At 70.8% G+C, this 11,403-nt stretch overlaps 1 protein-coding gene across 1 annotated transcript; it reads left to right on the top strand.

Moving 5' to 3' along the window:
* The first annotated feature begins 855 nt into the window (after positions 1–855).
* On the top strand, positions 856–10,995 carry LOC138065496 (leucine-rich repeat and calponin homology domain-containing protein 4-like). The gene is given in 20 exon segments (XM_068929533.1): positions 856–1,114; positions 7,348–7,492; positions 7,581–7,707; positions 7,878–7,983; positions 8,074–8,210; positions 8,316–8,434; positions 8,517–8,613; positions 8,725–8,812; positions 8,893–9,005; positions 9,075–9,145; positions 9,227–9,364; positions 9,444–9,497; positions 9,604–9,652; positions 9,735–9,798; positions 9,919–10,029; positions 10,114–10,205; positions 10,291–10,428; positions 10,509–10,538; positions 10,540–10,587; positions 10,675–10,995. Coding segments are annotated over 20 exon segments (2,232 nt in total). The 5' UTR covers positions 856–915; the 3' UTR covers positions 10,981–10,995.
* The last annotated feature ends 408 nt before the right edge of the window (positions 10,996–11,403 follow it).

The raw sequence follows: 11,403 nt of genomic DNA, 5'->3' as shown, positions 1-11,403 counted from the left end.
CCACCTGAGGTGATTCTCGCTGTGATTGGCTGCCAGGGCGGTCACTTCCCTCTGGTGCCCACCCTTCACCTGAGGTGACACTTCCTCTGATTGGCCCCCTGGGCTGTCACTCTGCCCTGGTGCCCACCTTTCACCTGCTGTGATTTCCTGATTGGACACTGCACTTGTCAATGAAGTGCACTGATCCTCCGTTTGATGGGGTAACCAGGCTGTCATTCACCTCTGTAAGGCCCGCCCTCTGCTCGTGATTGGCAGAGCTGGGATGCTCCGGCCCTGCATGTTGCCCTGGGTTTCATGTATTCAACTCTTACCGCCTTTTCTCCAGGCCTCCTGGGCATCGAAGCTTACATATCAATCACACGTGTTTCCCCGCCTCCTGAAAGGCTATTGGCTGCGTTGAGACTGTTGTACCCACCGTCCTCTGCTAGGATTGGTCCTTTTGGGGACGGGCTTGTGGTAGGACGCTATGTGGTGACTAGCTCCGCCTTCTCCGCCGTGATTGGTGGAACTCAATAGCCCTCTCTTCCCTCCTTTCTGGTATCTGCCCTATGATTGGCTGTTGCCGGGCAGCAGCCCGCCTTGCTTGGAGATGATTGGTCTGCTCGCCTACCCATCAAAAGAATCCCAATTCCGCGCTTTCATTGCCTTCTCTCTTCCTGATTGGAGGAACCGGAGGCTCAGCCCCGCCCTTCCCCCCGCCTCCGCCCTCACTGGGTTGGCTCCTCGCCGGCGAGGCCCCGCCCTCCGCGCCGCTCCCGCCCTGATTGGCCGGGCCGCTGGCTCCGCCCCCGCGGCTGGGGTCCCTCCCCCGCGCGGCGGCAACCGGCCGCTCAGTTGGGCAGCGGCGCCCGCAGCGAGCGGAGCCCTCTTGCCCCCCTTCCCCTCCAGCCCCTTCCCCGTTGCCCCGGTCCCGCGATGGCGGCGGGCGAGACGGAGGCGGCCGCGGAGCTGCCGCCGCCGCCGCCGCTGCCGCCGCCGCCCGGAGGAGCCGGCACGGAGCGCGCCTTGGAGGAAGCGGCGGCTTCGGGCACCCTCAGCTTGGCCGGCCGCCGCCTGCGCACCTTCCCGGCGGCCGCGGCGCGGCGGTGGGACCTCAGCGACACCACGCAGGCCGGTGAGACCCCGCCCCGCCCACGGGCGTCTCGGTCCCGCCCCCTCCGGGGTCTCGGCCCCGCCCCGGGGGTCTTGCCCACAGCGCTCCCCCCCGCCCCCAGCGCGACCCCCTGAGCCCCCGAGCCCCCCCCTTCTTGGGGGCCCGCCCCCGCGCCCCCCAGTCCTGCCCCATGCCTGTGGGGCTGCTCGCCTGCCCCGTCCCCACCCCCTGGCCCTGCTGTGAGGTGGGGGGGGGGGCTCCCCTTTACCTCTACCCCCCGCAGCATCCCCGCCATCTCCTCCATGCCCCCCATCCGGGCCGATCCGCCGGGGGCAGCTCCGGGGGTCTCTCCGCGCCGCTCCCCCGTCAGCTGCCACCTGTTAGTTGTCTAAACCTCTGTGGTTCCTCCCCCCCGGCCCCGTTCCCCCCCCTCGCCGTTGCGATAGAAAAGCCTGAGCGGCTGCCAAGCCAAATCTCCGCTCCGAGAGCTTTCCGATACAATGAACTTTTGACGGGACGCTCGGGGCGCGACGCAAACACTCGCTCTTTTGTGCTGCCGGTGAATCGGGCCTTTCAGCAGAGCCGGTCGCCTTCTCATATCAAAATCCCCCCCCTCCCCAAGAGCGCTGAGCTGGGGATAACGCGGCGGGATGACGCGGGTAGGACTGGCTTGCCCGCGCGGATGGATGGCTTTGGGCAGAGCCGAGCTTCCCAGAGCTTGTGGGACCGTCCCCGTAAACGAGTCAACTCGTTTGCAAAGCAAAGGTTGCCGCCGAGCTGAATCGCTGCCGGGCAAAATGCCGGGTAAACAAGTGACTCCGTGGATATGAAGAACACCCCCCCCCCCCCGCCCGCCCGGAGGAATCGCAGCGCCTGGTTCGGCCGCGTCGCTCGCGCTCGAGACCCCGTTGCGCCAGGAGGGGGAAAGAGCCAAAAAAAGGCCAAGCTGGGAGAAGAAAGTGGCTCGTTTCCGGGGCAGCTGCGGCGTGGAGGTGTTTGCAGCGCACCCGGGGTTTTGGACCGCTGCCACCCTGCTCCCACGGCGACTTTGGCCTGAACTGAAGGTGTGAGGTGGCGTTTGGTCCGGATGTCCTTCGGCCCAAAGGATATACTGATCTTAAGGGCGAGGCAGGGGAACGACTTGGATACTTCCTCCCCCAGGGCAGGGCCGAGCCGGCAGCGCTGCCGCAGCCCCGTCTCTCCGGTGCGGGGCTGACTTGGAGCCGCGGCGAGGCCCGTCTCCAGCAGACGCGACGTCCCTGCGCGTTTGGTGATGGCACGGGCCTCGGGAGAGGAGAGGCGCCCTGGCGGGGCCCCCGGGGCAAAGCTTCCGGCACAAATTCAGCCCTGTTATTAGACATCACAGGAAACCGAGCTCTGTAACTCGCAGGTTTAGTCTGCGGCTGTTTCACCGCCTCGCTGGGACCTCCCGTGCCAGCCAGGGCCGCTCTCTGATCCGCCTCCGCCAGGAGCGTCTAATCACCGAGCCGGGAGGGAGATGCCGAGCCGGGCGGCGTTCGCGGCTCTCCTCCGCCCTCCCTCCTGCTGCCTCAGTTTCCCTCCCCACCCGCATCCCGTTCGGCGCAGCGCTGCTGTCGACAGAGTTGGATTTTGACCCCGGAGCGGCTCCGTGGGGCCGCGACAGGGCCGGGCGCGCGGCGACGCTGCCGCGTCCTCTCCCGCTGCCCGCGCCGGGCTGCGGAGGGTGCTGGGCACGGCGCCTCCCTGCTTTCGCTTCCCCCTTTGGTTTCCCCTTCCGGCCTCTCTTCTGCGCGCGGTGCCAGGGCGGAGCGCGACGCTGCTCTGCAGGGACGCGTCTCGAAACCCCCTTTGCCCGAGCTCTCCGGCGGCTCTTCCGGCCTCCCGCCTGCGACCCCGCGGCCGGAGCCCTTCTGCCCGGAGCCCGGGCGCGATCTGCGCGTTTTTGGGGTCGAGCGCGCGGCTCCTCGTGCAGGTCCAGCCGGGGCTTCCCGTCGGCCTCCTTGTCCCAGCCGAGTCCCCGGTCTCTCAGAGCAGAGCTGAAACTCGCTCCCGCTTCCGGGTGTGCTCCGGCTGCGCCCAGGGCCTGCTCCCCTCGGGAGGGGGGGCTGAGGAGGGAACGGGCTTCAGGCCGCGTTTTGGGGTGTTTCTTTCAGAGTTTGGGCCTGCCGGCGGCGGCCTTTCCTGCTGACCCGGTGTTGTCAGCCCGGCCTGGATCGTTTTCCAGCCCGGCTCCAAAGCGGCCGAGTAATCCGGCCGTAACCGATAGCAACGCGTCCGGGTGGGAGGGAGTGAAAAAATGCCTTGCAGCGGAGATTACTCAATTCCCTTATCTTGCCCCTCTGTCAGCGGGGGAGCCGGGCTCTCCCGCGGCCGTTCCCTCAACCCCTCGCGTTTCGTGAGCGGCCTGCAGCTCTTCCTGTGACTTTTTTGCCCCGTTTCTGCTGGACGCCGACCGTTGCTCCCCCGCAAGCAGCGATCCCAAAGCGCCGCGGTTACGGGAAACCCTCCGAGCGGCCGTCCGGAGAGTCGGCCCCGAAGCGAGGGGCTCCGGACCGGGACGACTCCCGGCCTCGGCAGGGATATTTAGGAAACCCGCTCCGCTCTCGAACTCGTCCCAAGCGGATTTAGAGCCCTGAAGCCCTTCCCCGGCCGGGAACGCGCCGCTCTCCCCTCGGTGGAAATCAGGCGCCCGCCCGCGGCAGGGAGCGACACCTCGGGCGCGGGGGCCCGGCGCGGCCGGCCGGAGAGCCCTTCCCCGCGGGCGCTTCGGAGCGATCCCCCACCCCGCTGACTGGGTTTTCTTTCGCCTGACGCAGGCGAAACGCGGCCCCGCTGTGCGGCGGGGAAGTCACCTGGCATGAGCGGAGGTGAAGCCCAGCCAGCGCGCCGGGACGGGAACCGATTCCGGCTTCTCCTTTGGGGAGAAGAAGGGGGAAAAAGTATCAGGAAGGCGAGCGGTTCCCCGTGGGAGCTGAGCAAAGCGGCCTCGGGTCAACGCCGTGCCCGGAGGCGGCGGGCAGCTGCTCCTTGGTCCAGGTTTGCTCCGAAAGCCGGGGCCGCTTCCGAGGGGCTTTTTGTGCCGGAGAAGCCTGGGACGAAACCTCCCAGCGGAGCGGTGGGAACGGTCCGATCCCGCCCTGGGACGCGGCGAAGGCTCAGATCCCGCCGCCAGCGACGGCAGCTGGGACGGGCTCCGTGCCGGAAAGCCCGAGTCTCCGGGGGGTTCGTCTTCCACGAATCCCAAGTATTTTAGCAGTTGTCACCGGCCTTGGCAGCCGGCGTGTTCCCCTTGCGCTTCACAGCGGGGGTATCATGTTAATTCCAAGCGTGTTGAGCGTTGCCCGCTATTAAAAAAAAAACCCCCGCGGTGGCTTTGAGGGCGTTCGCTGCTGCGGGGGGCAGCCCGCCCGGGGCCGTTCGCAGCCGTTTGGCGCCGGATCTCCAGAGCGATCCCGCGGGATCCGTTCTTCCTCCGTCCGGCGATACGAAGCCGATGGGTCGGGACGGGCCGGCGGAGGCGGCCGCGGGGCGCTCGGGGCGGCGGCGCGACGCGGAGTGCCTCCCTCCCTCCCGCGGGTTTTATCCCCGTCGGAAAGGCGACGGCCGCTGGGTCGGAGAAAGCGCCGGGGCCCCGTGGGCTCTCGAATCCTGGCCGAGGAGGACGTACGAAGAACGAATAGCTGGAAGAGAAATAACACGAAATTGTTCTCCCCCCCGCCCGCCCCGAATGAGGGTGACTGACCGCTGGAGCAAACTGCCAGAGGGAAGGGGAGGATTTTGGAGCGTCCAGGCCGGAGCTCCTTCGGGAAAGGCCCCGGCAGCGCTAGGGAAGGAGGCCGGGCCGGGAGCGGCGCGCTCCGGCGACACCGTCCTCGAGCTCCGCCGCGCCGGCAGCCCGGACGGAGCGAAGCGGGAGTCTCTCGGAGAGCGGGGCCCGTTCCAGCCCGGCTGCCCTCCGTTTGGGGCCCGGGATCTCGCCTCTCCGTGGCTCGCGCGTCCCGCTCACCTCGCCGTCCGGCTCTTGCCGTCCGTCCCCCGCTAATACAGGATTTCCTATTGCCGCTTCCCGCAGGCGGCGGATGAGAGACGGACCCTCTGGGCTCTTCCGACGGCTTTTCCGACCGTGTCGGCCCCGGAAGCTCGCTCCATCGAAGGAGTCCATCTGAAAACCCGGCGGCCGAGGCCGCCTCGGGGGTCAGGCTCGTTCGGTGGCAAAAGCGAGGATTTTGTGCTCGCTGGCCGGTGGTTCCTCCACGGAGAAGCGCGGGTGAAAGCGACCGTTCGGCTGTTGCGCCGGGTCGGCTCCGACGTCGGCTTTGGCCCGCTCTGTTCGTAACCGCCGGCGGGGGCCTTGCGCAACCCCCCCTCCAGCCGGGGAGGGGATTTTTGGGGCATCTCCAAAGCCGGAAAAAAGCGAAGGAACCAGCCGGAGCCCTGATTTGCGTTCTGGGCCTGGTTTCCAGGAGGCGCGGGTCCGGATTTCGCCTCTTGGCCGCTCGAGGAGGCTGTGGGGCGGGAGGAAGGCGAGAGGCAGGGCCGGGCGAGCGCGATGGAGCGCGAGGATCGCCGCGCCGAGGAATTCCTGCAGCGAAGCCGGGTGGCATCACCTGTCCCGACGGCTTCGTATCTCGGCCGGATTCCCCTCCGCGAGGGGCTTTAACCCGCCGCTTGTTTTTGGCTTCCTCGGAGGGCAGAAATTCCCTTGCTCGCTTACGCAGATGCTTAAAATCTGGGGGCCAGAGGAGGGGGGGTCTGGTAGCCTCCTTGGCACTTAACAGCTGGCAAAAAGGTCCGTTTCTGGGCCCCTGCGTGAGCGGGAAGCGTCCGCGGACGGCAGAGATGGTGGGAATTTCTCCGTGCCGGGTTAATCTCCATCCCGGGGAACGGAAAACAGCAGCTGGCCGAGATGCGGCCGGGAAGCAGAAGCTCAGCGCGAGCCGGGAGCTGCCTCGACCCCGACAGAAACCCACATCCTGCCCGCTCGTCGGAAACGGGAAATCGCCCCGGCTGGCCGCCTCCGAGGCGGCTTTTCCGGCTTTCGCCCTCGGCCGCCTCTTCGACCCGCCGCCGCTCGCGCGCCGCCGAACGCGGTGAAGCGCCCCGGCTGCGCGCGGCGGCCTGGCAGCGGGACGGGAGGCGGCAAAAGCCGTGAGCGAGCGTCCGTCTGCGCGTTTTGTTCGGTTGGGAGCGGAGCGGTTTCAACGGCGCGCGGAGTAAAACCGAGAGCCGCGGCAGCGGGGAAAGAGCCTGGCACCCGGATCGGGCCGCGCTCCCAGCTGCTCTGCCCTTCCCTCGTCAGTTTAATAACAGGCCCACGGGGTTTTCCCAGCGTCCGGGCTCGAGCTCGCCCTGCGGCACGCCGGCGACCGAGAGCCTCTTCTCTGCCGTCCGGAAAAGACCTCGACCCCAGCCGGGGATGAAGATCCACCCGCTCCCTCCGGGAGCTCCTTCGAGGGATTAATCGCCTGGTTATAAATAACAAAAATCGAGGGGTCGCATCTAGCCGGAGGCAAAACCGGGGCTGCCGCGAAGGCACGGAAAGGGGGCCGTCCTCGGGAAAACGCCTTTTGGCCGTTTCCCGGGCTTTTCGTAAGGAGCTTCCTCACCTCGAAATGGTTTTTATTCGCCCGGATGCTTCCCGGCCTCTTCTCCAGCGTTAATCCGTTGGCTCCCCGTCCGCGCTCTCCGGCAGCGTCGAGCAGCCGCCGAATCCCCCAGGATTGGGGCGGCGTCGGCAGCAAACGCCCCTGCGCTCGGCGGAGGCCGGCCGGGCCGGGCCGCGTGGGAGAGGCAGCGGGCAGCCGGTCTGTCCCGCCGGATAGCCGCGCCGAAAGGCTTCTCCGGCTCCTTTCCGAGCGCCCCTTCGGCAGCAGCCGGGGGTCCCGCCCGAGCTCTTGTCGTCCGGCGGGATCACCCGTCCCGTCTTGAGGCTGCAGCTCGCCGCTCCGGCCGCTCCTCGGCGGCAGCGGAGCGTGACGTCTCGGCTGGGCGCTTGGCGCGGTGCCTTTCCCGCCGACGGGAATTTTGGTTAATTTTTAAGCTCCTGCGAAGGAGGCGGCGGCGGGGAGCAGGTGGGGCCGGGGCTGCCGGCACGGCTGAAGGTTTTGCCGCCATCCACCTCCACGTTTCTGCTCCCGAAACAGCGTCAGCCCGTGCTTCGGTCCGTGCCCAGGGTTTCACCGCTGGCCCCGGGGAGGGAAAGCGGGTCGGGGTCGCGTCCGCCGCCGCCGCGATGGTTTGGCTTATTGTGTTTTTTTTCCGCCCCCCGGCAGATCTCTCCCGGAACCGCTTCGCCGAGGTGCCGGAGGACGCCTGCCGGCTGGTGTCGCTGGAGGGGCTGAGCCTCTACCACAACTGCCTGCGGAGCATCCCGCCGACCATCGCCAACCTGCAGGCCCTCACCTACCTCAACCTCAGGTAGGAGGCGGCCCGGAGGCCGGGGCTGGCGGCCGGCTCCTTCCCGCCGCTCGGAGCCTGCCACCGGCCTCTCGCTCCTCCCCGGCAGCCGCAACCAGCTGGCCGCCCTGCCCACCTGCCTGTGCCGCCTGCCCCTCCGCGTGCTCATCGCCAGCAACAACAAGCTGCCGCTGCTGCCCGACGACATCGGGGCCCTGAGCGGCCTCCGGCAGCTGGTGAGCCGGGGAAGCGGGGGGCCGCGGGGGGCCGGGTCCGTCCCGGCGCGCGGGCAGAGCCGGCCCTTCCCCGCGGCGCCGGGCGGCCGCCGCTTTTCTCCTCTCCCCCAGGGCGGTGGCGGCGGGGGGAATCCGACGCTCCGGTTCCCCGCTAAGTTTCCGTCCCCCAGGACGTGAGCTGCAACGAGCTGCAGTCGCTGCCGGCCAGCGTGGGCCAGCTGGAGTCGCTGCGGGACCTCAACGTCCGTCGCAACCAGCTCACCGCCCTGCCCGAAGGTCGGCGGCGGCGCGCGCTGGGGCTCGGGGCCGTCGCCCGGCTCCGGGGGGGCCGGAGCCGGCAGCGCTGAGCCCCCTTCCCTCCCGCAGAGCTGTCGGAGCTGCCGCTCGTCCGCCTCGACTTCTCCTGCAACCGCGTCGCCGCCATCCCCGTCTGCTACCGCCACCTCCGCCACCTCCAGACCATCCTGTCCGACAACAACCCGCTGCGGTCGCCCCCCGCCCAGGTGAGCCGCGGCGGCCGGGGGCGGAGGCAGAGGGCCCAGGCGTGCCGAGGGCGAGGAGGCGCCGGTGCCGCCGCGCGCCCGCTCCCTCCTGCCGCCCCCCCGCAGGTCTGTCTCAAGGGCAAGGTCCACATCTTCAAATACCTCAACGTCGAAGCCTGCAGCAAAGCGGCGCCGGAGCTGGCCGAGTTCGCCCGGGCCGCCCGGCCCTCCAGCTTCGGCACCTGGTAAGGGAGGCGCGAGGCGGGAGCGCCGGAGCCGCCGGGAGCGCCGGCGCCGCCGTTGCCCGCCCCTCTCTCTGCTCCGCAGCCTCGCGGACGAGTTTTACCCCGTCCGGCAGTACGGAGGCCTGGACTCCGGCTTCAACAGCGTCGACAGCGGCAGCAAGCGGTGGTCTGGCAACGAGGTGGGCTCGCGGCGCGGGGCGGGAGGGGGCGGTTTTCCCGGGCGGCGGCGGCGGCAGGTCCGACTCGGAGCCGCCGTCTCCCAAGGATTTCCCCTTTCTCCCCCGTGCCAGTCCGCGGACGAGTTCTCGGATTTGTCCCTGCGGATCGCCGAGCTGGCCCGCGAGCCCCGGCAGCTGAAGGAGAAGCGCCCCGGGGCAGGTGAGCGGGGCTGCTGCGGCCGGAGCCGCCAGCCGGCAGTCCCGGCCGGAGCCGGCGCCTGACGCTTTCGCTCCCCGCAGCCGGCGACAGCGACCTGGAGCAGGTCGACTTCATCGACGGCAGCGTCAACGGGGAGGAGGAGGAGGAGGCGGCCCGCTCCGACGCCAGCTCGCAGGGGCCGGCCCCGCCGGAGGTGAGGCCGCGTCCCGCCGGGCTGCCGGCGCCGCGTTCCCCGGCGCCGACCCCTCTCCCTGTCCCGCAGGAGAAGCGGAGGCCGGAGAAGAGCCCGTCGTCCCCCAGAGCGGAGGCGGGGGAAAAGGCCGCGAGCGGCAGGTGAGCGCTCGGGGCCGGCGGAGGGGGGGACGCGCCGTTCCCGCGGCGATTCCCCTTCACGCCGCTCCGGGATCCGTCCAGGGCGGCTCCGGGATCCATCCAGGCTCGGGAAGAGGCCGCCGGCGAGGAGCGCAGGCGCCCTGAGACCCTGCAGCTGTGGCAGGAGCGCGAGCGGCAGCAGCAGGCGCTGCGGAGCCAGAGCCTGGAGAAGCGGGACAGGTACGGAGCGGGGACGGAGCCGGGACGCCTGGGCCCCCGCCGCCTCCTCCCACCTCTCCCACCTCTCTCCCCGCTCCAGCTTCCTGCGGACGGCGCCCAGAGCCGGCCCCGCCGCCGCCACCGCGCCGACCAAGTAAGACTCCCGATTCCCCCCCAAATCTCTCCCCCGGACGCCTGGGCCCCCCGGACGCCTGGGCTCACCGCAGGCCCCCGCGCTCTTTGTCCTCCCCCCTCCGCAGCGGCCAGCCGGAGACCAGCACCTTCCTGCAGAGGCGGCTGCGGACGCAGGTGAGGGGCTGTGGGCTCGTTAGCGGAGGGCTAACGACGGCCGGGCGGGTAATTAACTGCGGCTGCCCCGGCTCCGTTGCAGGGCGCGGAGCTGCCTGCCGGCCCCCTGCGCCCGGCGTCGCCCCGGCCCGCGGCGCGGCAGCAGGGTGAGTGGCCCGGACGCCTGGGCCCCCTCCGGGCGCCGGGAGGGGCAAGGGGGGGGCGCAGCGCGAGGCGCCCGGACGCCTGGGCCCCCTCGTGACGCCCCCTCCCTTTCCTGCCCCCAGAGTCGCCCCCGGCCGCCGGCGGCTCGTCGCCCCGCGATCCCGGCGCGGCCCCGAAGCCCAACAGCTTCCTCTTCCGCTCGGCGTCGCGCGGCGCCGTCCGCGCCGGCTCCGGTACGTGGCCCCGGCGCCGCCGTCCCCGGGGGGGGTGGGGTGGGGGGGGGCGCGCCGCCGCTGACCCCCCCCCGCTCCCCGCAGCCTCCCCCCAGGACGCCGCCGACCCCCCGCGGCTCCGCGCCGCCCCCGCGCCGGACGCGGACGACAAGGAGCTGGTGGCCGAGATGCGGAAGGTAGAGCCGGAGCGGCCGGACGCCGGGGCCCCTCGGGGTTGCCCCCCCCCCCCCCACCCCGGCTGACCCCCCCCACCCCCTGCAGAGCATCGAGGGGCTGCTGCAGCTCTCGCTGGGCGAGGACCTGGGCGAAGCGCTGGCCGACGGGGCCGTGCTGTGCCAGCTGGCCAACCGCCTGCGCCCCCGCGCCGTGCCCTTCATCCACGTGCCGTCGCCCGCCGTGGTGAGTCCCGGACGCCTGGGCCCTTCCCCCTTGTCCCCCCCCCGCCGCCCCCCCGGCTCAGCCTCCTCCGCCCTCCGCAGCCCAAGCTGAGCGCCGTCAAGAGCCGGAAGGAACGTGGAGAGCTTCCTGGAGGCCTGTCGGCGCATGGGGGTGCCCGAGGTGAGCGGCGTTGTCGGGGGGGGCCCCGGCGTCCGGGCCGGCGGGGAGCTCGCTGACGCGGCGCCTCTCCGTTGTGTCGGCTCGCAGGTGGCGCTGTGCTCGCCGGGCGACGTGCTGCGGGGCCGCCTGGGGCGGCTGGGCCCCACGCTGCGGGCGCTGCCGCCCCCCGCCGGCCCCCGCCCGCCCCCCCCCACCTCGCTGGCTTCGCCCTCTTCTATGTCCTCGTCATGTCGCTGCTTTACTTGGCTTATTGCACTGCCGGCGTCTTCTGAGGAGCCGCCGCCGGGGGCGGGACGCCCTCGCCTTAACCCCCGCCGCGGGGAAGCCGGGGCGGCGCCCCCCCCTTTATTGTTAATATTAAATTATTGTTATTATTATTATTATTATTATTAGGGGGCCGCCCCGCCCCGGCGCCGCCTCCCTTAAATTATAACTATATTTGATAGGAGGCGTGTACAGAGAGGCGGCGCCGGGGCGGGGCGCGGGGCGGGCGTCCGTGCGGGCGGGGGCTCGGCCGCGGCTCCGCTCGCCTGTCGCCTGCGCTCGGCCCCCCCGCGCCCCCCGCCGCCCCCTAACCGGCCGCCGTCTCCCCCCAGGCCGCCCTGTGCCGGCCCCAGCAGGCGCTGGAGGAGGAGCAGAGCCTGGGGCGCCTGGCCCGCGCCGTGGGGGGGCTGCTGCGCGCCGCCGCTGCCGCCGCCCCCCCCGGGCCCGGGCCCGCCCCCCAGGCCTGGCCCCGCCCCGGGGCAGGTGGCCATCTTTGCTGAGGGCGGCCGGGCGTGGAGTCACGTGACACCCCGGACGGCCATCGTTGCTGAG

Source organism: Struthio camelus, unplaced genomic scaffold (genome assembly GCF_040807025.1).
Source record: "Struthio camelus isolate bStrCam1 unplaced genomic scaffold, bStrCam1.hap1 HAP1_SCAFFOLD_113, whole genome shotgun sequence".
NCBI lineage: Eukaryota > Metazoa > Chordata > Aves > Struthioniformes > Struthionidae > Struthio > Struthio camelus.
The sequence above is the reverse complement of the archived record's forward strand: the minus strand, read 5'-3'. Positions and strand labels throughout refer to the sequence as shown.